The 26,470-nt window shown below is 34.9% G+C and overlaps 1 protein-coding gene across 1 annotated transcript in view; it reads right to left on the reverse strand.

Moving 5' to 3' along the window:
- LOC148311460 (interleukin-1 receptor accessory protein-like 1-B) overlaps positions 1-26,470 on the reverse strand; it is a 121,787-nt gene that overhangs the window by 8,096 nt on the left and 87,221 nt on the right. The window contains exons 3-6 of the mRNA XM_088256606.1: positions 5,354-5,535; positions 2,990-3,085; positions 2,330-2,438; positions 991-1,121 (exon numbers count right to left, since the gene is read on the reverse strand). Coding sequence (XP_088112732.1) covers positions 991-1,121; positions 2,330-2,438; positions 2,990-3,085; positions 5,354-5,535 — 518 coding nt within the window. The remainder of the gene's footprint in view (positions 1-990; positions 1,122-2,329; positions 2,439-2,989; positions 3,086-5,353; positions 5,536-26,470) is intronic.

A 26,470-nucleotide genomic window follows, 5' to 3' on the forward strand; every position in this document is an offset into this window, starting at 1 on the left:
TTTAAATAAAAAAAATTATACTGACTAAGTCGGTTTTCGTTCTGGTTCTAGTATTTAATTATGTTTTAAAGTATTTTTCAAACCCTCATCTGCACCCGATGGTGCATAGGGCACTGCATCATATAAACGCAGTGTTATATTGATCATTAACACATGAAGGAAAGGTGATCAGCCCTCCACTTCATGTACCAGTCGAGGATAGTACCGTAGAACGGGGCTACTTGAACTTTGATGTGTTGCTTGAGCCCAGTACAAAAAAATGATTTAAATCTGTATTTGGTCTACAATAATGAATGTATGGTGACAATAAGTGCCACCTGTCAGGGAAACAATGAATCATGTCGATGCGTTCATTATTGTAGACCAAATACAGATTTAATTTTTTTTTTGTACTGGGCTCAAGTAACACATCAAAGTTCAAGTAGCCCCGTTCTACGGTATGGAATAAATATAGTGAAAATAAATCACTTTTATTTATTTGAGTTCTACAAATTAAATGCCAAATCTATAAATAATATAATTTAAATTTGAAGCACTAACTTTGTGATTTTCCATTTTATAATTAAAATGTAACTTTGTTTTAAAATCATTATAAATATTTTATTATAACTTAATTATTATGTCTACCGGTTTCGAAGCTAACCGCTTCATTATCAAGACTGATTAATACTGCTTAATCAATCAGTCTTGATAAAGAAGCGGTTAGCTTGGAAACCGGTAGACATTATAATTAAGTTATAATAAAATATTTTTAGTGATTTTAAAACAAAGTTACATTTTAATTATATTACTATAAATAATATTTTTTTTTGTATCTGAACTGACGGCATATGGCTTGGTGTATTCGTGCGATAATATAGCGGATGTATGTTTGCATGGGTAGCGTGGTTTGATAATTTGATGAAAAATATCTCATTCTTGCAATACTTGATTATGTACAACGCCTCACTCGAATCAGGTGTGATCAGTTAAGGTCTGTGGCAAGTTTACCTTTGTGATGAAGCCAGATTGGCATCTCGATAAACGAGTCGGCGTTGCTGACCGTGCACACGTATTGCCCGTAATCTTCGGACCTCATGTGAGGGATGATCAAGTAGGCTCCTAGGATCTGCTCATCTTCCCTGAAAATGCCAAAACCTCATTTAATAGAGGAAGAAAAGAAAACACATTTGTTTTATTCCAGAAAGAAATTATTTAGCAATAAATTAACCCTTTAAAAATTAGAAAACAAATCCAGGTACAGTTGCACATTCCAATGGGCAAAAATTCATTTGTCCTCTGCTCCACATACTGTTGTAATAGATGCAATTTAAAAAAAAGTGAGCTTGCATTTTAAATTAATAATACTAATGGTGAAAAAAATGTCGAATGACATTCGACATGGGACTGTGAGGAAAAAATCTATTAAAATTTTTACTTATAGTCCATTATTTGATTCAACATCGGTTAAGAAAGATTCGTCAATATCCAATTCAAACCCCGCCCACTCCTTTAATGCTACGAGTATATAAGCTGATTCATTTGTATGTTTAATTCTAGTGCATGTATGCATGCATAACCTCGGCTCGTAACGCATGTCTGTGCTGAAACCTTTAGTGCATGTTGATCTTCGGGTCGACCAAAAATCGCATGTGCTAAACATTTTGTGTAGTTTTAAGTGTGTAAATAGTGCTATGGTGGTGAAGGGTGGTATTGTTTGCATGCTGTGGTAGTGATTGTCCTGACAAAGAGACGGGTACGTCTCGAAACCGGTAGACATAAAAATCTGGGTGAGTGGTTATAAACTAATATTATCAATATTTTTGAAAAAAAATTAATAAGAAAAAATCTAAGTCAAATGGTACCAAAGTATGGAAGTGAAGCATGGAACTCGCAAAAGAAGGATGAACGTAGACTGAATGCAGTCGGAATGCTATCTCTTAGTGCGGCAAAACTATGTTTATTAGATGTTCGAATGGTGAAAAATTAGGAAATAATGCAAAGCTGAGATAAGCATTATCGATTAAATTAAGAAAAGTGTTTTGAGATGGTTTGGACATGTGGAACTTATGAGTTAGGAAAGAACGGTAAAACAAATTTATGAGACCCATGTAGTTGGAAATAGGAGTAGAGAAAACTGAGAAAAAGTTGGCATGATCAGGTATTTCAAACACTTGTTAGTGGTCAGGTCAGGAGTCAGAATAATCAGTGGGTATGTATGAGGGGACGTATGAATGTAAAATAGGCGAAGATTGTCTGTGAAGACAGATAAGTGGTGTATTCTATTCTCTCTGCCTACAAAAGTGGTATGTATTATGGTTGGTTAGATAGTTTTTATATTTTTGAATACCTTATAACTTTATCCTGTTGCAATCTCACGGGACGTCTCGGTTTGGTTGCTTCCGGATGGACCCTCTTCCAAGAGACATCACTCGACGCGTCCGGCAAGTTGATCCGACCTGCGCACGAAAAGAAACTCTCAAATATTTTGGATAAAGATAACGAAGAGACTAAACATCTAGATACAAATATTCATATTAGGACATTTCAGCAGGGTGTTTTTACGCCTGCGGACCGCTGGCTAGACCTTGACTAGAGATTGGTATATAATTTTAATTTAAAAACATTGAATAATTCCTTCTTTTCTGACTATGAAATGAGGCCGGAGCAAAAGGTAAAAATACCCTTCCCGTCCTTAGGGATCAATCAACCGAACGGGTAGCAATACCTCTCCCTTTCAAAGTGTGTTTAATATTTTCATAAGCATACTTTATTCATAGCATGTCTATCTGTAGCTTAACTGAGAAGCATTGACATTTTGTATATTAAAAGCATGGTTAACTTTGTGGCATGGTAATATAACACTCCTTATCATTCATCGTTCACTTTGTGTAATACCACTTAAAAAAATAACTTAAGTGGTATTAGACAAAGTGAACAATGAATGATAAGGAAAGTGTTAGCATTGACGTTCTTTGATCGAGTTATAAGTTGATGGAAGGCTGCTTACCGACAAACGCCTCGCAATAGAGCCTTGCAGGCTGACCAAGTTGGACCCACTGGTCTTCCGGCGTGAACGTGGCCCTAGGAGCTGGAGGGGGTTTTTCTGTAAATCAAACAAATAAAAAAACAACAGTTAAAATTACATTTTGAATTTTAAAGGTGTGAATGGTGGCCAGTTTGTGTTTGTGAAAATAATGGCTTATCGAGAATGCATTTAAAAAAATAATAAATAGGAGTATTTACTGGAGAAGGTTTAGGAGTTTGAGGCATTTGAAATGTATTATTTTGAGAAATAAAAAGACTTTGTTTTTTCGATCCACTCACATTTTTATTAACCAACTAGTTTCGGTAACAACCTGTTGCCCTCTTCAGGGTTTTATATATGAAGTCATAAATTAAACCCTGAAGAGGGCAACAGGTTGTTGCCGAAACTATTTGGTTAATAAAAATGTGAGTGGACCAAAAAACAAAGTCTTTTTATTTCTCAAAATAATAAATATATCAATATGATCCACAAAGTTAATGCTTTCAATATTCAAAACATTTTAAATGTGGTTATATTGTAGAATGCTACGCATTTCATGGACCAATATGGTAAGCAACGTGAATGCGCTCTAAAAAGCAAGAGCAGGGAGACAGTTGCTGACTGATATCAAGGTCGGGAAGGTGTCCTATCTGGGAGATTTCAGAGGAGACAAGTACGAGCTATTCCACCTATCATAAAAGGCAAAATAGAAGGTCAATGAGGTGTGGGCAGAAGGCAAATCTTGTTTATATATAATAATAATAAATAAAACCCTTATCCGCACCCAAATGGTGCATAGGGCACTGCTTCATATTAACGCAGTTTTATCTTGATCGTTTACACATGAAGGAAAGGTGATCGGCCCTCCGCTTCAGGTACCAGTCCAGGGTAATATTGAATAAATATTACAGTGAAAAAATCACTTATATTTATTTGACCCCCCCGGGGAATCGAATCCGGGACCTCCAGAACGGTAGCCGAGCGTGCTGACCATTACACTACGGAGGCGGACAATATATTATATATAACCAAGTTTATATAATTTTGCATGTTATTTTTTTAAATTCAAACCTTCTTATTTTAAATAACCGTTTTTACATAATTTTCCATGTAATTTTATATATATTTTTTAAATTGAGCACTTGAATATACCACTTGAATGAGTTTTATTTATACATACGACTAGTTTTAAAAACTAACAGATGTTTTCATCTTCTGGTAAAAACTAATTTGGTCAGTGTTTGATAATGTCCTAAGAAGACAAAACGCGTATTAAAATATACATAAAAAAATGTAGAATTCAACCAAATAAACCTAGTTTAAATTTGGATATATTACCCAACAATTCAATATGGAATTCTACCAACTGTCTGCAGTTACAATAAATAATTTTAATTAATTGAAATGAAAGTTAAGTTAATGAAAACATCTGTAAGTTTTCGAAACTAGTCGTATATATAAATAAAACTCATTAAAGTGGTATATTCAAGTGTTGAATTTAAATAAAATAATCATGTCATTCCACAAACTTAATGCCGAATCAATAAATAATATAATTTTTTATTGTTGGGTAATATATTTAAAATTAAACAAGGTTTATTGGATTAAATTCTACATTTATTTATTTATATGTTAATACGTGACGTGTTTCGTCTAATTAAGACATTATCAAACACTGACTCAATAGTCAGTGTTTGATAATGTCTTAATAAGACGTACCATGCTTACATACAGATATTTACATGTATTGTAGTCGTACAGGAGAAAGTGACCAACTACCAAAACGTAAAATGTCCAGGAGGGCCATTTAAGTCACTTTTGCTTGGCAACAAAATAAACATCAATGCAGTTAGTCATTTTTAACAAGTCAATATATTATACTTCCATGTTTAAAATCTTTTGGGATTTTTTCAGGGCAATATTAAGCTAGTAAGATGTCAATGATCGCATTTTTGTAAAAAAAGGCAATTGGTCACTTTCTCCTGTATGACTATGATATACATAAATAAATATAGAATTCAATCCAACAAACCTTGTTTAATTTTGGATGTATTAACCAACAATTCAATATGGAATTCTACCAACTGTCTGCAGTTACAATGAATATTTTTTATAATTCAGACCTTCTTATAGGCATCCTTTGAACGTTTTTCAAAAGGATTTATTAAAATTTTCTTTGAAATATCCTTGTACATTAAAATAGTATGGGTTCTAGTAAAAATCCCCATGTCCCCCTGACGTTGACTATCACTAGTCCTTGTCTTGGACAGCTCTAAACAAGGCCTCATCACCGTCCTATCTCGGAGCAGACAGATATCCCTGCGAACAGGCACTGGATAGACTCACCGACCAGGGCCAGCATGACGGTGTGCACGTGTATGTGCGTGTCGTTCCTCATGAGGCAGGTGTAGTTGCCGCGGTCCGAGTCGGCCGCCACGCGCGTGTAGATGGTCTGGTTCTTGGCCTCCGGGTACAGGATGAAGGTGGACACGCCTCGCGGCCAGGGGTAGGCGCGCTCGTCCTTGTACCTGCGGACAAAAGAAGAGGAACGCATTAGCGACAGTTGCAAAGGCAATGACAAAATTACAAATTAACCAACTGCCTGACATAAAATATTTTGAATGTTTTATTATCATCTTACAAATCATATTGGACATTTGATTAATAAAATTGGACGTTAACAAACCAAATTGGACGCTTTACAAATCAAATTTGACATTTGACTAATGAAATTGGACTCATATAAACCAAATTGGACGCCGTAAAAATCAAATTAAACATTTGATAAATGAAATTGGGCCTTTATAAACCAAATTCGAGGCCTTACAAATCAAATTGGACATTTCTTTAATGAAATTGGACGTTTATAAACCAAATTGGACACCTTAATCACAAAATTGGACATTTTACAGATTAAATTGGACTTTTTACATACCAAATTTGACGTTTTACAAAACAAATTGGACGCATAACAAATCAAATTGGACACCTTATAAATCATAGTCTGTTACAGTCATAGTAGGTTGATGGTACCGCAAAATAAATTTATTAATATTGGTCCTTATTACCGAATCGAAGTGAAGTTATCTGCGCCACGTAGTTAAATCATTATCTTTCGAGCTGGAATTGGAAATTGTGTTACGCACGCGGGCGCGGGTTCCGCGAATTCGGCCTCGCGCCCAATACAATAAGCTTCGCTGGAAACAAGTTCACACAAGGTGACAATACATTTTTGTGCCATTAAAAATTCACAAATCGCCTGTTATAATATAATACAACTGTTCATATCTAGTATAATTACTTACATAGGTTGTTTTTTCAATTTGAATTTTAAATGCTCTCCCAGAATTAAAAATATACAGAATTAAAAACGAAGATATAAGATACGAAGATATGTACTATATCCCAGCAAAAGCGGCATATTTTAAACTTAATATTTACCCGCTACAGGGCAGAAAGTGTTGTTTTTGCATTTTGAATAAATGGTATTGTTTAATTATTTTTTTAAATATACTAAATATTTTTCAAATGGAGAAAAAACATTCAGGTTTTACCTACAAAAGATCTGTTGCACAGTAAAAAGTTCAAAAAGTGGCTTGATATTTATTTTTAATACATTTTATTATATTTTTAAACTTTAAAACGATCTCCTGAAAATCAAGTTTTTTGATATATGACTTTGTTGCAAGGAGTGAGCGGTGTGTGACAATATCTGGCGCCAACAATTCTTATCTACGGAAAAGTAATATATAAAAGAATGTATCGATTTTATAAATAGATTGCACTTATTTCCACCTATAAATCACTCTTATTATCTACGTACATCAGGGGTGGAAAACCTGCGGTCTGTTGGCTACACTGATATAAATTTTTATTTTCAAATTAAATTATTCAACAAAAAAAAAATTAAATATAAAAACAATATTCAAGACGTATATCTTAAAAGAAAGCAAGAGGACTTAAAGGTGTAGAAGAATCCCGCTTCGGAAAACTCCTTCGCACACATGGAATAGATCAATATCCAATGTGATAATGTTCAACATAGCGGTAGCTCTTCCTACAGGCATAACCATCGGCAGGTTGGTCCTGTGTATAGGAATGTGAAACAATCTATGCCGACGCTGTCTTAGGTAACTATCGGGAACATACAGACCAATGTCCCGGATAGTTTCAGGATTATCGATCATACCGCGCAACAATGGAAAAAAATGCGTAATCAAATACACATTCCTTCTAGTCTGTAAACTATTGTGGCCAAGCATACCCTGGAGAAACTCGGTCGGGTAGAGCCAAGGATAATAGCCGTACTCTCTCATGTAGAGATACCTGAGAAACTGATATGTGGAGGTCCTCACCAAAACTTTACATTTCCATTTTAAATGAGGAATTCTAGCTAGTAAAATTGTTACGTTTTGGTGGGATTTAATGATTTCATATTGGTTTAACACAGGATTGGTCACGTTTTGTCGCAACTTTAATTAAGATTTTGATAAAATACAGTAAACAGAACAGATTTACATTTCAAGGATTTTTTGCGCAGTATTGGAAATGTAACTTTTTGTGAAGACCTCCACATACGGCCTTTCGACTTGTGGCAATAGGGTATTTTCACTCTCTATCTATCGAGGAATATCTAATTTAACATAATCAACCTACGAAGGATTATGTAAAACTCGTTTTGTGTTATAAACATTATAACAGCCGATGCAATCAATATTTTCATTCATCATTTTCACTGGCGAAATTCGCCTTGGTAAAAACGTTGTTTTCGTAAGTTGGTAACGAATAACGTCACAGATACGAATCCACACTGCTACTATTACAGCTATATAAAGCAGATACATAAAGGCATACGCCCCATAACACACCCCATGACGTAAAATTTTATGACGTATAGCGGTGTCCGCTTTTCGTTTTATTAAAATATCTAAAGTTTAAACCTTCATATCTCCCTTACTTTTCTACCGATTTCAAGGATAGTCTTGCGATTTCAATGATAGTCTTGTGATTACCGATAGTCTTTATTTCTCAATAATAACACACCATGAAAATGATCTATTGTTAATCTAGTATGTACCTACAGATGAACTTAAATTACGGCAAAAACGTCAGTTCCGACAGTAAGCCACGAGAGCGACGATATGATGCATTGCACAATTCGGGGAAAGATTCCGACAGAAGCGATAAAATATTTTATCGACAATTGTGATTAAATTCCCCAGAATATCGCGATAACAAAGAAGATAAGAACATGTCGTAATTAATTATTTAGCTGAATGAATGCGCCGCAAAATAAGGTAACACTTTCAATTATTGGCACGCAAACAATTATTGACAGCGTAAAGCGTCGTGTTGTGGTCCAGTGGTTAGTGTCGCGGACTCTTAAGGTAGAGTTTCTCGGTTCGAACCCGCTCTACCACAATTTGATACCTATTTCTAATAATGAGCCGCTTTGGCTCACGGAAATAGTATGAAATTCAAATATTTTGTAAATAATAAAAAACACATTTTAAAAAAAAATAATATAAATATATATATATATATATATATATATATATATATATATATATATATATATATATATATATATATATACATATAATTTTTTTTAAGTGGGTGTGGGGAGATATATACGGCCCCTTGCGGAATCGGTCGCTTACTGAGTTTGCGAACAAGACCTTTAGAAAGAGTGGTATTGACCAAGTAGAACATAAATTAAAAAAATAAATGATGCATTATTAATAATAATAAAAATAAAAATAAACCTTTTGGATAACACATTAAATTCTGACATCCCGGAAGAATAATGTATAGGTAGATTACTCGAGCACAAAGCAAGGCTGTTCCAGAAACTAGATTCCAACCTGATAATGGTCCATCTCCAGAATGGGCAGGGTGTGTGACGTATCAAAGGCATATCGGGCTCTTGGCATGTATTCAGCGCACTAACTAGGCGCTCCGGGCATTGTGTGTTGCCTGTATGCAGTACTAGCGTCCCGCAAGGCAGGCGCTTTGTGCCAGTCATCGCGGGCTGCCTTCAGACTTCGAAGACGTCTCGCGTTACCTATTAAAATCACTCTCGATCCGACAATATCGTATTGAGTGTGATAAAACTAGACTGTGCTAGACTGGAGGGCAACAAAACCATGTATGATACACGTAGATGTTCCAATAGTGGTATAAGAGTGAAGACTGACCGGAGCATTTCGTCGTAACGTAACATGTTACGATGCGAGCATTCAGGCAGTCAGTACACCGAGCCGAGCCCTCCATCTATAGTTTCGGATGCTCGCTGATGCTCGCCGCGAGCGATGTTACGACGTTATGTTACGACGAAATGCTCCGGTCAGTCTCCACCTTAAGGAAAGAATGCAAGAATGAGTCCAGACTCACGCGTTACCTATTAAAATCACTCTCGCCTTGACTACACCATAATTGTGGCCAAGTGTGATACAACTAGACTGGATGCGGTCCAAATGCGTTCTTTCGGTGCGGCAAAACCATGTTTGATAGATTTTCCTATGATGGTATAGGGAAGAATGCAAGGCTAAGATTAGCATTATCGAAAAAATTAAGAAAGGTGTGCTGAGATTTGGGCACGTGAATCGCATGAGTGAAGAAAGAAAAGGAAAGAAAAATGCTATATCAGGTCATAGGCTAGTTTCAAAATGCTGTTGTGTAAAAGTTCTGAGTTAAACTTAAAGAGAATTACTGCATTAGGTCAAAGGTGAGTTTCAAAATGCTGTTGTGTAGTCATTCTAAAGTTAAACTTAAGGGAAAATACTACATAAGATCATAGGCTAGTTTCAAAATGCTGTTGTGTAATAGTTCTAAGTTAAACTTAAAGAGAATTACTGCATTAGGTCAAAGGTGAGTTTCAAAATGCTGTTGTGTAATAGTTCTAAGTTAAACTTAAAGAGAATTACTGCATTAGGTCAAAGGTGAGTTTCAAAATGCTGTTGTGTAATAGTTCTAAGTTAAACTTAAAGAGAATTACTGCATTAGGTCAAAGGTAAGTTTCAAAACGCTGTTGTGTGGTCGTTCTAAAGTTGAACTTAAGGGAAAATACTACATAAGATCATAGGCTAGTTTCAAAATGCTGTTGTGTAATAGTTCTAAGTTAAACTTAAAGAGAATTACTGCATTAGGTCAAAGGTGAGTTTCAAAATGCTGTTATTTAGCCGTACAAAGTTAAACTTGTAGGGGAAACTTGTGTGTTAAAGGGAAAATACTGAATCAGGTCATAGGCTAGTTTCAAAATGCTATTGTGTAGTCGTTCCACAGTTAAACTTAATGGAAAATACTACATTAGGTCATAGGCTAGTTTCAGAATGCTGTCGTGTAGTCGTTTTAATTTTCCTCAACCGCCGTAATTCACTTTTCAAAAATATCCAAGACTATAAATTGTAAATTGTAACAAGCTGTTAAAACTTGTAAACAATATATTAACTCTTGCCACTCTGTAGGCCAGACATTCTGGCCCGTATGATTCTAGTAAGTAGCTAGCTCCGTGGGCCACAATGTCTGGCCCGGCGCAGGTATAACTTTAATCACTGATTTCTCTATCACCCAAGTATATTCTACCAAAAAATGTTTCAGATTAATACAGTTAATCTTAATTAACATGGTCATTCAAATTGCCAGACAGAGTGTCCCAAAATTAGGGAACCAAGTATTTATTTTAATGGTAGAAAAACGTCGCATTTTTTTGATCAGAGTAGCTGATCAGTTATGAGAAAAAATGGCCAGAGTGGAAAGGGTTAATCTCATATTCCTCGGTAAGGGTACATGAATAATTGAGCGAATGCACAGTCATCTCCTGTTAACAGCCTCTCTCGAGATAATGTCGGCAGTAATAAGAAATAAGATAACGCTTCTAATTGAATCTGGACAACGCCGCGGGGAGTGGAACCTGATTGCCTTATTCACACTGGAATGAATGAGGAAAGCTCCCCCCAGTTTCACATGTTTGATGGATGTACTAAAGGGGTTTTCAATAGCTGTTATACAATTTTTAATGCTGATATTGACACACACAGCTTATTTTGTATATTCTGTATCCAATTTAAATCTTTCTTTTTCAAAAATTGGATTTTTTAAATATATTTTTTTATTATTATATATATAAATATATATATATATATATATATATATATATATATATATATATATATATATATATATATATATATATATATATATATATAAACATATATATATATATATATATATATATATATATATATATATATATATATATATATAAACATATATATCTAGCGTTGTGGGTGTTTGTGAGGTGTTTGTGATGTGTTCACATCTACCTTCCCTATCCCTACTATTCAATATGCAGAAAATTCTTTCAAAGAATATCCTTTATACCTTTGAAAAAAGCCTAGTGAAAATTCGTTCAAGACAGATGAAAAAACACAAATAACAGTTTGTATTTTCACCCATTAATGAGAACATCTGTAGTTCTCGAATCTAGACAAGTTTACATAAATAATTTGAAATGCAGTCTCATATAAGTGTTTTATTTTTATATTATTTTTTGACATCTCATCAAAGATGAAGAAGAATATGGAGGTCTGGGCATTTACGGGGCTTACGACCGTCATAGGCTGGTTGATCACTTTACACACGTGTAACATTCACCAATTCTACCCATTATTGACAACCACACTACTCAAATTCTTGGAAGTTCTATATATATGAACCAATTTAGAAACCTTGTTCATGAATCACTAGAACTTCACTAGAGACATCTATTGGTGAGATGTAAAGAAGCTTTTTACTAAGCAGAAACTCTTATATTAGTATGTGAGATCCGAATCCTGGATTATAATCACACACATGAGAAACGCCAGAAAATACCATTTTCATTTTTATTATTAAGCTTATAATTTGACCAGATAATTTTTATGTATATTTTTTATTAACATAAATTGTATACATTTATTTAAATCACAATTTTTAAACATATTTCAAAAAAAATTGCAGAGACCCACCAAGCCACCTTGTGTGTCTTGTCGGTGGAGTTCTACTATCCAACATCACACCCGCAATATGTGGAAATTCACAATATTTCAAGTGTGTTCAAATCTGGGTTTGTTCGCTCAGGAGTTATTTATGTTGGTATCTCAACATAGATCACTTTATACAGCCTATAACAGATCGTACACCCTGTTAATTCCCAGAATCCCATAAACATCTTCATCTATATTGAGTTGTCAAAGTGCTCTATATATTTATATGTATATATTTTTTTATCATTCTCAATCCAGCTGTTTGGTAATGAGTGACGCGAGAATGCTTGAATTTCCGGCGTAATTCCGCTTAATCTTTATTTACGACTTGTCTATCTTGTATCGCCATTCTTTCATCGCGTTCAGCTCAAACTTCTGGCGACTGTCAAAATTAATATATTATTCGAAGTTATTCTTTTAATAATGTTACTAATAATGATCAATCGAAAAAATACTGTTTGTTTATGGCAAAAAAACTATTAGGAGCATACATAAATTGTTACAAATATCATTGTATTCAAAATGTTTATTTTGGAACTAATAGCTCAATGAAATCTTTTAATTTTAAATGCTTAAATTTATATTATGTTAACTATTGGACGACGTGTTTTTGCTTTGTATTATCACTTTGTATAAATCGAGGCGGATTTAAACAAATTTACTTGATATGCCTATTTTTTTTTGAATTACCTAACGTCCAAGTGACTCTGAAATCTAGCTACGGCTTATGCAACACCGTTTATCATGTCCCTACTCAGGCTTCAACTTTATAAGTTTATAGCCTATGCCTACTTGTGAGTGGATTTACTCTTTATGTTTAAAGTTACTATAATTTCATGTAATTCGTGAGTGAAAATTCTAGGCAAAAACACACGCCTTGATATGCCTACGAACCTCACTTCTCTTATATACCACACTTCGGCTGTCCAAACTCAAAACAGAGTAAGGGACATTTTATTGTAGTAGTTTTTTTTTTGCATTTTTGGACTAAGTAGATTCTACTTAGTCCAAAAACGCAAAAAAAACCTACTGCAAAAAAAAGTCCCTTTGTGATTTAAGTTTGGACAGCCTACTTGTACTCAACACAAACAACTCTAGTATTCTTATTTTTACTACACATCAACATAAATGTGGAATTGGTTTTCTTTTTTTAAGAATGTTACTATTTTTTATTATATGCTTTTACTAATTGTAAAGCTGTACAATTCCCGAATAAATAAATATAAAAAAATTGCAGAAACCTTCGAAAAAATGCAACCTTCTTGGTTGAATGCGTACTTCTAGAAAATTTGGTAACGGATTTACAAACTTGTAATTATTTAGATTGGCAGTAACAGGTATATTGAAAGCTTTCAAATGTAAATTCACAGTAAAATCGGTATACAATTTTATGTTGTTTCACATTTTTGTCAGCACGCTCGGCAACCGTTCTGGGGCAACAATTCCGCTGATCACCTTTCCATCATGTGTAAACGATCAAGATAACACTGCGTTTATATGACGCAGTTCCCTATGCACCATTGGGGTGCGAATAAGGGTTTTATTATTATTATTATTCACATTTTCAATAAATTTCAACTTTCAAAAATTAAACTTAGTTAAAAAAAATTGCTTTACAAGAGCAGATCTGTCAGGAAGCCTAGATGCTTCTGTATCAGATCTGGGCATGCGGTGGGACAGCTTTCAATATATAACTGCAAACATAGATGCCGCCGATGAAATAGTACACGCAAAATCCTTTAATTTGAAGCATGCAGTATCGAACAGATTAATTGAAACAAAACTTTTTTTTCGTATTTTCAACACCCTCTAAAAAAATGTTTTAGGGGTGTTATGTATCATGGACTAGGGCTGCTTCCTTCAGTGACTGAGATGATGAATGGCGAGAAGTATCATCCAATTCTGCTGGAAAAGATGCTACCAGAGATACAAAAACGAAGGTCAAATGTTAATGGAATATTTCAGCAGGATTTAACCCCCTGCCACAAATCCAAAAAAAATTATGAAATTTTGAGGACCATAGACATAAAAAAAAGAGTCGCCAATAATTTAGCAATGTTACCAATACTAAAATAACTCCATCGTTTCTATGACGTCATCCATTGCCAACTTACGAAAATAACGTTTTTCCGAAGGCGAATTTTCCAAAAGAAAATGACGAATGAAAATGTTGATTATATCGGCTGTTATAAACACAAAAACGAGTCGGATACAATGCTTTATAGGTTGAGTATGTTAAATTAGATATTCCTCCCGTCTGACAAAGGTCCATCGGAGAATCCGTCGGTACAGACACTGGCCAGAGTCAAGCCATCCAAGTGCAACTCCTGACGAATGGACTCGTTGGTACGTCTAGCTGTCCATGGGATTCGGAGCATGCGCCCCCAACACCACATTTCAAAAGCGTCAATAATTCTCCTTTCTGCTGCTTTTATGGTCCATGTTTCAGCAGCATAGAGATATATGATCTTATTGAGAAAAATATCGAAAGTGTATCCTTCAAATAGCTCTTCCGGGGCGGACGTTCTCGCCGAATTCTTCACTCTTTAGTTTGGGCGTGTACAGCATATCATTTTTTGCTAGTTTCTTCGTCCACCGCAAACAGGCAACCAATAAAATTTTACATAATTTAGGCGAAGGGTTCGTGCGAATGAATGAATAATGGGTTCGAAATTCGTCTAGTCTTTTCCTTAATCATACATTATAAAATAACTTTTTTTTTAACGCGATTGTTACATTCACAACTTATACACATAGCGCTCACTCCTTTCAACAACGTCATATCTGAAAAAACGTCAATTTTTAGTTGTGCATGATTTTGGATGCCCAGAAAATGTACTATATCCCAGCAAAAGGGGCATATTTTTAACTTAATATTTACCCCCTACAGGGCAGAAATGGTTGTTTTTGCACTTTGAAGAAAAGGTATTGTTTAAATATTTTTTTAAATACACTAAATATTTTTAAGGGAAAAGAGTTATTGAAAGGTAAGGAGTTAAAAAAAAAATCTATATATGTTCAAAAAAACAAAAATTACCCAAAACACATTCTTTCATACATGTGACCTCTCCGGTGGAATGAATTATGTGTTGATTAAAAAAATAAATAAACACTTGTATAATACCAATTAATGAGTTTTTTTTCATTACACACGACTTGTTTAAGAAATTAACAGATGTTTTCATCTACAGGTAAAAACACCTGTTTTCGAAACTAGTCGTGTGTAATGAAATAAACTCACTAAGTGGTATTACAGTGTTTAATTTATAAAAGAATCGTGTCATTCCATAAAGTTAATGCCGAATCAATAAAAAATAGAATTCTGTGCTTGCGAATATCCTCTTAATTCAGAGAAGCAGGTTGAATTTTTTTTTTGTGGGATCTTTTTTTGTATTTATATTTATATTTTATTCATATTTTTTTGTATTTGAATTTATGACATGTAATGCAAAAGAATTTAAAAAAACATTTTTTTTTTATGGTAAATGAAAAATTATCGTCTGGAAATACTGGTATAGAGAAATAAAAGAAAAAATAGGCATGTCCGAACGTTCGCCCCTCTTGATTTCCCGGAAATCCCGACTGATCTGAGAATTCGGTAGGACGGGAGGAAGGAATGAAGGAATGGATGGCTTGATACAACGTATGGTATTATCATGTATATACATTAAGGGCGCTTGTGCACTACACGGAATTTTACCGTCCTAGCAGTCCCGTTTTTTTTTAAATAAAAGCGACTACGACAGTTTAGCGTGATCGAATTTACGCGCAACGTGATCACGCACCGATCAAGAGCACCGATCCGAAGAAAGACGGCAAAAAGCACAAGACAATCATCCATTTTATCATGCTAACCGGATTGCGGGACGGTAAAATTCCTGTAGTGCAGCAATATCCAGCAAAAGCGGCATAATTTTAACTTAATATTTACCCGCTATAGGGCAGAAAGTGATGTTTTTGCATTTTGAAGAAAAGGTATTGTTTAATTATTTTTTTAAATATACTAAATATTATTTAAATGGAGATAAACCCTTCAGGTTTTACCTAAAAAGATCTGTTGCACAGTAAAAATTTCAAAAAGTGACCTGATATTTATTTTTAATACATTGTATGTTATTTTTTAACTTTAAAAACGTTCTCCTGAGAAATCAAGTTTTTTTTATTTATAATGGATTTTGAAAGGAGTGAGCGATATATTGTTTTCGACAGACCAAAGGGCGTTTGTCCACTACACGGAATTTTACCGTCCGGCACGTCAGTTAGCATATAAAACGGATGATTGGCTTGGATCGGCTTGTGCTTTTGTCCATCTTTCTTCGGATCGGTGCGTGAACACGTTGCGCGTAAATTCGATCACGCCAAACTGTCGTAGTCGCTTTCATTTTTAAAAACCCGACTGCCGGACGGTAAAATACCGTGTAGTGCACAAGCGGCTTTACTGTAGTTGGATATATCATATTTTCGGCCATAAAATCGCATGGGAATCGGCGCGGTTGCCAATCATCTCGGGCAGGATGCACACTCGGCCAGCTTCTCGGAAGAGTCCGTGTTCGATACCCGACAGAAACTAGTTTATTTTTTATTTTTTATTGTTGCTGTTGGGTTTTTTGATGCGAGGATCAACGGCTGAATAATTTGTGACGCACAAAGGAAACTAGATTGTTCCGAGATAAGGTCCCAGGGAATGAGATGAAATCATGGCTGGAAGTAGAAAAGAATGTGGGGCGAAGACACGCTAAAATATAACTTAATATATCATTTTGAGTGTGTCCAAATACTTGTTCACAAAATCTGGATTATCTCCAATCACAGGAGTCATTTTCGTATTTTTAAATATTTATTAAAAAAACAACACATAAAAATTAATATTGTGACAATTGTTTCGCCTAGTTTTGTTATTTTTCAAAAATAAGATAAATAATAAGTCCCTCTCCAAGCACAAGAGCTCAGTCTCTTCATTGGAGAAAACTGCGTTATTAATTTTAAGATTGTAAGTAGAAATGTCTAGAAAATGAATTAAAATTATAAATAAAACATTTTGTAACCTTATTACATTATAATAAATAGATAAATAGTAAAAAATAATGTATGGGGTATGGTGGCACTCCTTATCCGCACCCCAATGGTGCATAGGGCACTCTGCATCACATAAACGCAGTGTTATCTTGATCGTTAACACATGAAGGAAAGGTGATTAGCCCTCCGCTTCAGGTACCAGTCCAGGGTGATATTAAATAAATATTTGAGCGAAAAAATCACCTATATTCATTTGATCCCCCCCTGGGAATCGAGCCCGGGACCTCCAGAACGGTGGCCGAGCGTGCTGACCATTACACTACGGAGGCGGACAAAACTGAACTAAATCAACCAAGTAAAATTTAAAAAAATTAATGAATCCTTTTTTATTGAATAAAATCTAAATTTGGTTGAGTCATAGTGCGTATAACGAAATATTACCAAAAATATTACGTCATTTTATGGTATAGAAATAACTTACATAAAATATAAATAAAAAATGAATAAAATTATTTTATATCCGTTAAATTCTTAGAAGAACGGTAAAACAAATTTATGTGGCGAATGTAAGTGGAAAAAAGAGCAGAGGAAGACCGAGAAAAACATGGCACGATCAGGTATGCCAAATACTTGAAAGTGGTCAGGTTAGGAGTCGTAACAATCGGCGGGTATGTATGAGGAGATGCATGAACGTGGAAGAGTCGAAGAATGTTTGCAAAGACAGAGTGGTGTGGCGTTCTATTCTCTCTGCCTACCCCTGCGGGGAAGCGGCGTGATGGTTAGTTAGTTAGTTAGTTAAATTCTTAATTCAATTTGTGAGCGTGAGCATTGCACTACGGAGGCGGATATTTTTATAGGTACAAAAAACAATCGCAGCGCACATTTTCATGAAAATCGATCGATCGCAACAAGCGCAGAAAGAAAAACTGAATAATTGTCGGTTCCAATACCGCCCTGCAGCAGTTTGCAGAGGATCAGGTAACACAATGGCAGTTACTATAATGACCGTGTAACGAAGGCACTACAGGCTACACCATGTCTTATGGAGTCCTCTCCATTGGCATTTCGTGTGGTCCAAAAGCCCGACAACCCTCCCACGCCCACCACTCTCCTACAGCGACCACTGAAAGTTTGCAAACTTTGAAGAAAGAAGACGTTCTTTCATCGTCTTAGACTACTACTACTTCTTCCATCATGCCGTTTCACTGCAAGGGTAGAGAGAGGACGAAATACTACACTATTCTGTCCTAACATATCGTAGTCGTACAGGAGAAAGTGACCAACTAACAAAACGTAAAATGTTCAGGAGTTAGTCATTTTTAACAAGTCAATATATTATACTTCCAAGTTTAAAACCCTTTGGGATTTTTTTGAGGGCAATATAAAACTAGTAAGATATCAAATATTCAGTAATCACGTTTTTGTAAAAAATGCACTTGGTAACTTTCTCCTGTATGACTTCGATATGTATATTAGTACTTTTTCCTTAGGAAAGGCACAAGGGCGGTGTATGTAAAATGAATTGGGAGCAGACAAGATAACACATCGCTCACTCCTTTCAACAACGTCATAAATCAAAAAACTTGATTTTTCAGGAGAACGTTTTCAAAGTTTAAAATATAACACAATGTATTAAAAATAAATATCAAGCCACTTATTGAACTTTTTACTGTGCAACAGATCTTTTTAGGTAAAACCTAAAGGCTTTTTCTCCATTTGAAAAATAAGTAGTATATTAAAAAAAATGATTAAACAATACCTTTTCTTCAAAATGCAAAAACAAAATTTTGTACCCTGTAGCGGGTAAATATAAAGTTAAAAATATGCTGCTTTTGCTGGGACGTAGTTCATTTTCTGGGCATTCCGAAAACATGCACAACTGAAAATTGACGATTTTTGATTTATGACGTTCTTGAAAGGAGTGAGCGATATGTATATTAGTAGATAATTTTTCCTTAAGAAAGGCACAAGGGCAGTATATGCAAAATGAATTGGGAGCAGACAAGATAACACATGTTTGGACAAGTTAATTTAGTCGCGAACAAAGCGAGCAGAGATACCCCACGATTTATTGATACGATTAGAAGGACGTGAGCGCCGCGAGGGTTGCGGCCGCCTGTAACCGGTTTCTGCGGACAGACGGAGCGACTCACAGCACGAAAGCCGCAGTTCGGTAAGGCTGCAGGGAACCCTTTATGTATGGCAGATAGTATGGTATAGTGCCTCCATGCGCCTTGCCCATATCCTGCACCACTGGGAAACATACTATAATATATATTGCACATATATGTGCATTGCTATCCCGCCTGGTGACACACTCTCTTTAGCGGGATCGAGGTCAACTGGCCTGAATATCGTGGACGATACATCTAAATCGATATACCGCTCACTCCTTTCAACAACGTCATATATAAAAATCAATTATCAGTTGTTCATGTTTTCAGAACGCCCAGAAAATGCACTATATCCCAGCAAAAGCGGCATATTTTTAACTCAATTTTTAACCCGCTACGGGGCAAGTGTTGTTTTTGTGTCTCGAAACCATACCTGAATTATGGACAAGATGAGCTTTTCCACCGTAGTGCAATCAATTTTGGAGAGCGGATTCTTACAGATTGCCGATAGATATTCCATTAGGTTTATGTCTGGCAAAATTCTTGACAAAGTTCATTGTTTTTGTGTGAAGAATTTCTTTTTTTTTTTGGATTTGTGGCAGGGGGTTAAATCCTGCCGAAATATTCCATTACCATTTGACCTTCGTTTTTGTATCTCTGGTAGTATCTTTTCCACTAGAATTGGATGATACTTCTCGCTATTCATCATCTCAGGCACTGAAAGAAGCAGCCCTGGTCCATGATACGAGGAACACCCCCAAAACATTTTTTTAAAGGGATTTGAAAATACGAAAAAAAAGTTTTGTTTCAATTAATCTGTTCGAAACTGTACTACCAGCGCAAAGTTATTTCTATGACGGAACTATTCACGGAAATTCAATATTACGTAGGTACAATTCTATTACACAGACGACAGTCAAGGGTTGCTAAGTGGTATGGGGTGGTGAGCAAGGAGAGGGGGGGTGTGACGAAATTCAGCGAAATGTATGAATCAATCGTATTATGGAAAATCGAATTTAATAAGGGTGTTTTCTAAGAAACGTGTTTCTATAATTAAAATGTAAGAACTTTGTTTTAAAATCACTATAAATATTTAATTACAACTCAATTATGTCTACTTTGTGTAATACTTCTTTTAAAAAACTCTACTTCATGACTACTGGTTTCGGAATAACCATTCCATCATAAGGTCAAATGTATTTATATTATCCACTGACACTTCGTGATGGAATTGCATTTTTAATATATTATTAGATTAAAACCAATATTTTTAGCTTTTCCACTTTATTTTTTATTTTATTTTTTTTTTTTATTATTTATATTTATATTTTATATTTATATTTATAAATAACATATCAATTTGTATAGCCTCCCACCAGTCTGATGATGTCGGTAACCACGAAACCCGGTCGCTGGTCAAATAAAAATAAAGTGGAAAAGCTAAAAATATTCGTTTTAATCTAATAATATATTAGGTCAAATGTAAACTAAACTGAATTTGATAAGAAATTGCTAAAGTGCTACAATATAACAATAAATTTTAATAACTTAAATAGCGTCATTTTTGTAAAGTACTCCCTGAAGGGCGTTTGTCATCGTTGCTAATACGTGTATGTACCTATATTCACGATATATAGAGTTTCTTCTAACATCAGGTAATCACACATGACATCAGAAGTGCCAATAACCGGGGAGGGATGTCAATAATATCGTAGTCGCACAGGAGAAAGTGACCAACTAACAAAACTTAAAACGTTCAGGAGGGCCATTTAAGTCACTTTTGCTTGGCAAGAAAATGAACGTCAATGCAGTTAGTCATTTTTAACAAGTCAATATATTATACTTCCAAGTTTAAAATTCTTTGGGATTTTTTCGCGGCAATATTAAGCTAGTAAGATAGCAAATAGTCAATAATCACGTTTTTGTAAAAAATGCTCTTAGTCACTTTCTCATGTATGACTACGATATGTATACCAGTATTTCAGTATTTTTACGATATTGAAATGGATTCTCGAAATATAAATATTTCTTCTAATATCAGACAATGACACACCGCTCACTCCTTTCAACAACGTCATATATCAAAATTCGTCAATTTTCAGTTGTGCATGTTTTCGGAATGCTCAGAAAATGTACTATATCCCAGCAAAAGCGGCATATTATTAACTTAATATTTACCCGCTACAGGGCAGAAAATGTTGTTTTTGCCTTTTGAAGAAAAGGCATTGTTTAATTATTTTTTTAAATATCCTAAATATTTTTCGAATGGATAAACAAAATTCATGTTTTACCTAAAAAGATCTGTTGCACAGTAAAGAGTTCAATAGGTGGCTTGATATTTATTTTTAATATATTTGATTATATTTTTCAACAAAAACGATCTGCTGAAAAATCAAGTTTTTTGATATATGACGTTGTTGAAAGGACTGAGCCAATAATGACAGTGCCAATAATCGAGGAGGGTGTCAATAATATGTATGTTTACCCTATGAAAGTCCGTCTACAACAAACAGACCGTTTGTATAAAATCTCGAAGTCATACAATAGACGGAAACGCCAGCTTTCGCCCAACGATTCCAGCAAATAAATCGGGATAATTATAATATGTTTTATGCTTCCGCGAAAAAGCAATAGTAATTTTCAAAAAGGGCGCGGATCTCGCAGTGATTCACGCAAAATTCGCCCCAGTCAACCTTTAAAGAATACTAAATTACTTTCCAGAATCGCGTACAAACAGTTTAGCCCCATTTTCGCAGAAATCACTTATTTAATAAACCGGCAACTTGTATTTTGATACCCCCTCCGACGCTTAAACGCCAAACTAGAAAATACAGCAGTCATATTACTGGACGTAAAGCCTTCGGTTAAAGTTAATTAAAGGTTGAATAAAAATATCGAGTCTTGGTTCGAAAGTTCACTTAACCGAAAGCTAGTAGTTGACGATTGGATTATTCATAGAATCAACAGTGGTTTACGGTTTAATCGACATCCGACGGTTGGTTGAATTCTTAGAAATGGCACTGAAGCGATATTGGAAATGTACGTATATATATATTTTTTATCGAAACAACGCAAAAAACAAGGAAATTTGATTAATAATGCTTCATCGGAAAAGAAATCGCGTGATGTCAACATATGGCATACAAAAAAATCTTTTAAAACATATGATGGATATAACGAACGAGTGATTGCAAATAAAAATATGTCTACAACATTTTGAGTGTGTCCAAATACTTGCTCACAACATCTGGATTATCTCCAATTACAGGAGTTATTTTCATATTATTTTTTATCTCACCAATAGATGTCTCTAGCGAACTTCTAGTGATTCAAGAACAAGGTTTCTAAATTGGTTTATATATATAGAACTTCCAAGAAGTTGAGTAGCGTGATTGTCAATAATGGGTAGAATTGGTGAATGTTACACGTGTGTAAAGCGATCACTTAAACCAGCCTATGACGGTCGTCAGCCCCGTAAATGCCCAGACTTCCATATTCTTCTTCTTCATCTTTGATGAGATGTCAAAAAATAATATAAAATATGTCCATGAAAGCCAAACAGGCGGTTCACCTAAATTTGAGATAATAATAATAATAAAATAATAAATTTGGATAACTTATATAGCGCCATTTTCGTAAAAAAAATACCTCAAGGGCGCTTCACTGTGAATGAATTGGGGAAAATATGATGGTGGAAATGATTTAGCAAACAAATGTGTTTTTAGATTTTTCCTAAAGATCATCTCACTCTCACTATTTCTAACCATTGGTGGAAAAGTATTTCACGCCATCGGTCCTGCAACAGCAAAGGCACGCTCGCCAATAATATATATATTTTTTTAAATGTGAGTAATATTAGTATATAACTCACTCGGTGAAAAAAAGGAAAAATGACTAAACACAAAGTAAATGCTTTAAATATTAAAAATATTAAGAATTCATTCACTCAAACCCTTATCCGCAACCAAATGGTACTTAGGGCACTGCATCATACAAACGCAGTGTTATCTTGATCGTTAACACATGAAGGAAAGGTGATCAGCCCTCCGCTTCGGGTACCAGTCCAGGGTAATATGGAATAAATATTAGAGTGAAAAATCACTTTGATTTATTTGACCCCCCTGGGAATTGAGCCCGGGACCTCCAGAAAGGTAGCCGAGCGTACTAACCATTACACCACGGAGGCGGACATGGTCCAATATTGAGAATACCAATAATATATTGATATATCATCCGTAGGGTGAATAATACAGTTGCTGATATAATGTGATAATAATTTAAAAAAATTACACCAATACTTACCTAAGTAACAATACATTTTGGTGTTAATATTATGTTTACTGTGTCTAGTAGGTTAACATCGGCATCTTACCTGTAACAAAACAAACAAAAACATGTTAATATAGCAACAATAAAAAAACATTATACCATGTATCTACAATATGGAAATTCATATCGCTCACTCCTTTCAACACCGTCATATATCGAAAATCGCCAATTTCCAGTTGTGCATGTTTTCGGAGTGTCCAGAAAATGTACTATATCCCAGCAAAAGCGGCATATTTTTTAAATTAATATTACCCGCTACAGGGCAGAAAGTGTTGTTTTTGCATTTTGAAGAAAAGGTATTGTTTAATCATTTTTTTAAATATACTAAATATTTTTCAAATGGAGAAAAAACATTCAGGTTTTAGCTAAAAATATCAGTTGCACAGTAAAAAGTTCAATAAGTGGCTTGATATTTATTTTTGATAGATTTCATTATATTTTTAACTTTAAAAACAATCCCCTGAAAAATCAAGTTTTTTCATATATGATGTTGTTGAAAGGAGTGAGCGATATTGAAATTACAAAACACATTTTGGATGTATCTAAATTTCTGTTCACAAATATTGGATCTAACTCCACGAATGAGTGAAATTATGAATTATCACGATTTCGATTGATGTCTCAGCATAGACGAAGATGTTATTCAGATGGAAATAAAAAGGGCTCAGAATAAGCTTTTGTCGCGATGCTGGATTATTGACTAATAAATTAATATGAAAAATCACAAGACAATCGATAACCTTCTTTTTTCTGTTGGGAACTAAGGGCGATATTAAAGTTTAAACATTAGGTATTTAACATCAACAAATAGAGTCGCCAATAATTTAGCAATGTTACCAACATTAAAATAACTCCATCGTATCTGTGACCTCATTCATTGCCAACTTACTAAAATATCGTTTTTTCGAAAGCGAATTTTCCAAAAGAAAATTATGAATGAAAATATTAATTATATCGGCTGTTATAAACACTTGACGAGTCTAATACAATCATTTATAAGTTGAGGGTGTTAAATTAGATATTTCTCCCGTCTGACAGAGGTCCATTCACAGGACCCAGGGAATTTATTTTATTTTATTATTAAAAAATAAAGCAATTTGGATGTTCAATAAGGGTCAGAATGGTGAACGTTACACAAGTGTATAAAGTGATCCCTTATGCCAGACAAATATCAGGTTGTAAGCCCGGGAATGTTCAGACTTTCTACAATTTCGTACAAAAACGATAGGTGCTTCTTTGTCTCAAGTTGAGACACCAATAATTAAAAAAAAAACTATATTTAGTTTTTTTTTAAACGGCTGCAAGCAGCAACCGACAGAAGAAGGACGCGGAAGAGGCCTATATCCAGCAGTGGAAGACAGAAGGCTTAAGAAGAAGATTGAGATATCATTGGGTTCCGTGTTTGTCTGCTGTGCTGGTCGGGTTGTGGGCGTCTGTGTACCGGCCAGTGGTGGGTCGGAGTCGGATCTAGCTGACCAATTGAACTAAATACTAATCCCTTTCACTGCCTACACCGGGGTACTTCTAGAAAATTTGGTGATGGACTTACAATCTTGTATTTATTTAGATTGGCAGTGACAGGTATATTGAAAGCTTTTTATATTGTTTGACATTTTCAATAAATTAACTTGGTTCAACATAAAAAATTGCTTTGCAAGAGCAGATCTGTCAGGAAGCCTAGATGCTACTCTATCAGATCTGGGCATGCGGTGGGACAGCTTTCAATACAATATCATCGGGTAAAATTTGTATTACACCCATCACTTGGCCAGCAAGACTAATCTCATAAACCCCTTCATCCTCCTGGACCCACAACTGGATCCATTCATCCTTTGGGATTTCCACCAAGAAAAATGAGGAGAGAATTGATTTTGAAATTAAGATGAATGTTGAAAGAAGAAATGATGAAATGGCGGTATGAGAGACAGATTTCAGAATGCGGACGAAGGGGGCGCGGGTGAGCAATGTGCAGTGTGCAGTGTGCAGTGCACAGTGTGCAGTATGCAGTAGAACCGGCGATACACTTGTAGCTACATAAAAACTAGTTGTACCTTACCGACTGCTCATCAACAAGCCGAGAGCTAGGTACTGTACTGGAGCAACGAATAAACGGATGAAAACGTTCACGACACTTCGCGATGTGTTCAAATCGTTGTTCGCACGTATCACTCAATTTTGGGTGCTTTGCCAATAAAATAAATAGTAAAAAATCGTTGTTCGCATTACTGAGTTTCTTCGCTAAAGAGTTGCACTTATTATTTCTTCTTCTAACCCTTATCCGCATCCCCAATGGTTTTGTCCGCCTCCGTAGTGTAATGGTCAGCACGCTCGTTCTGGAGGTCCCGGGTTTGATTCCCAGGGGGGGTCAAATAAATATAAGTGATTTTTTTCTCTCTAATATTTATTTAATAATACCCTGGACTGGTACCTGAAGCGGAGGGCTGATAACCTTTCCTTCATATGTAAACGATAAAGATAACACTGCGTTTATATGAAGCAGTGCCCTATGCACCATTGGGGTGCGGATAAAGGTTTTATTTTATAACCCTTATCCGCACCCTAATGGTGCATAGGGCACTGCATCGTATATAAGCAGTGTTATCTTGATCGTTAAATACACGAAGGAAAGGTGATCAGCCTTCCGCTTCAGGTACCAACTTATAAATGTATTTATTTTTCTTTATTTTTTTTTTGTATTTCACAATATAATATACATACTTAATTACTAGTACAAAAAAATATATATTACATACATTAATACAAAAAAAGATACCACAAAGGCATGGCCTGTGTGTGGGTATATATTTTATTTTAGATAATAATAAAGGGCACTGGAAAGAATATAATAGATATCAGAAATTTAAATAGATTAAAAGTATGTTTTGAATATTGAAAGCATTAACTTTGTGGATCATATTTTGGTTTTTGATCCACTCACATTTTTATTAACAACCAACTAGTTTCGGCAACAACCTGTT

Source organism: Brachycentrus maculatus, unplaced genomic scaffold (genome assembly GCF_059751285.1).
Source record: "Brachycentrus maculatus isolate JH-2025_06_01 unplaced genomic scaffold, ASM5975128v1 h1tg000064l, whole genome shotgun sequence".
NCBI lineage: Eukaryota > Metazoa > Arthropoda > Insecta > Trichoptera > Brachycentridae > Brachycentrus > Brachycentrus maculatus.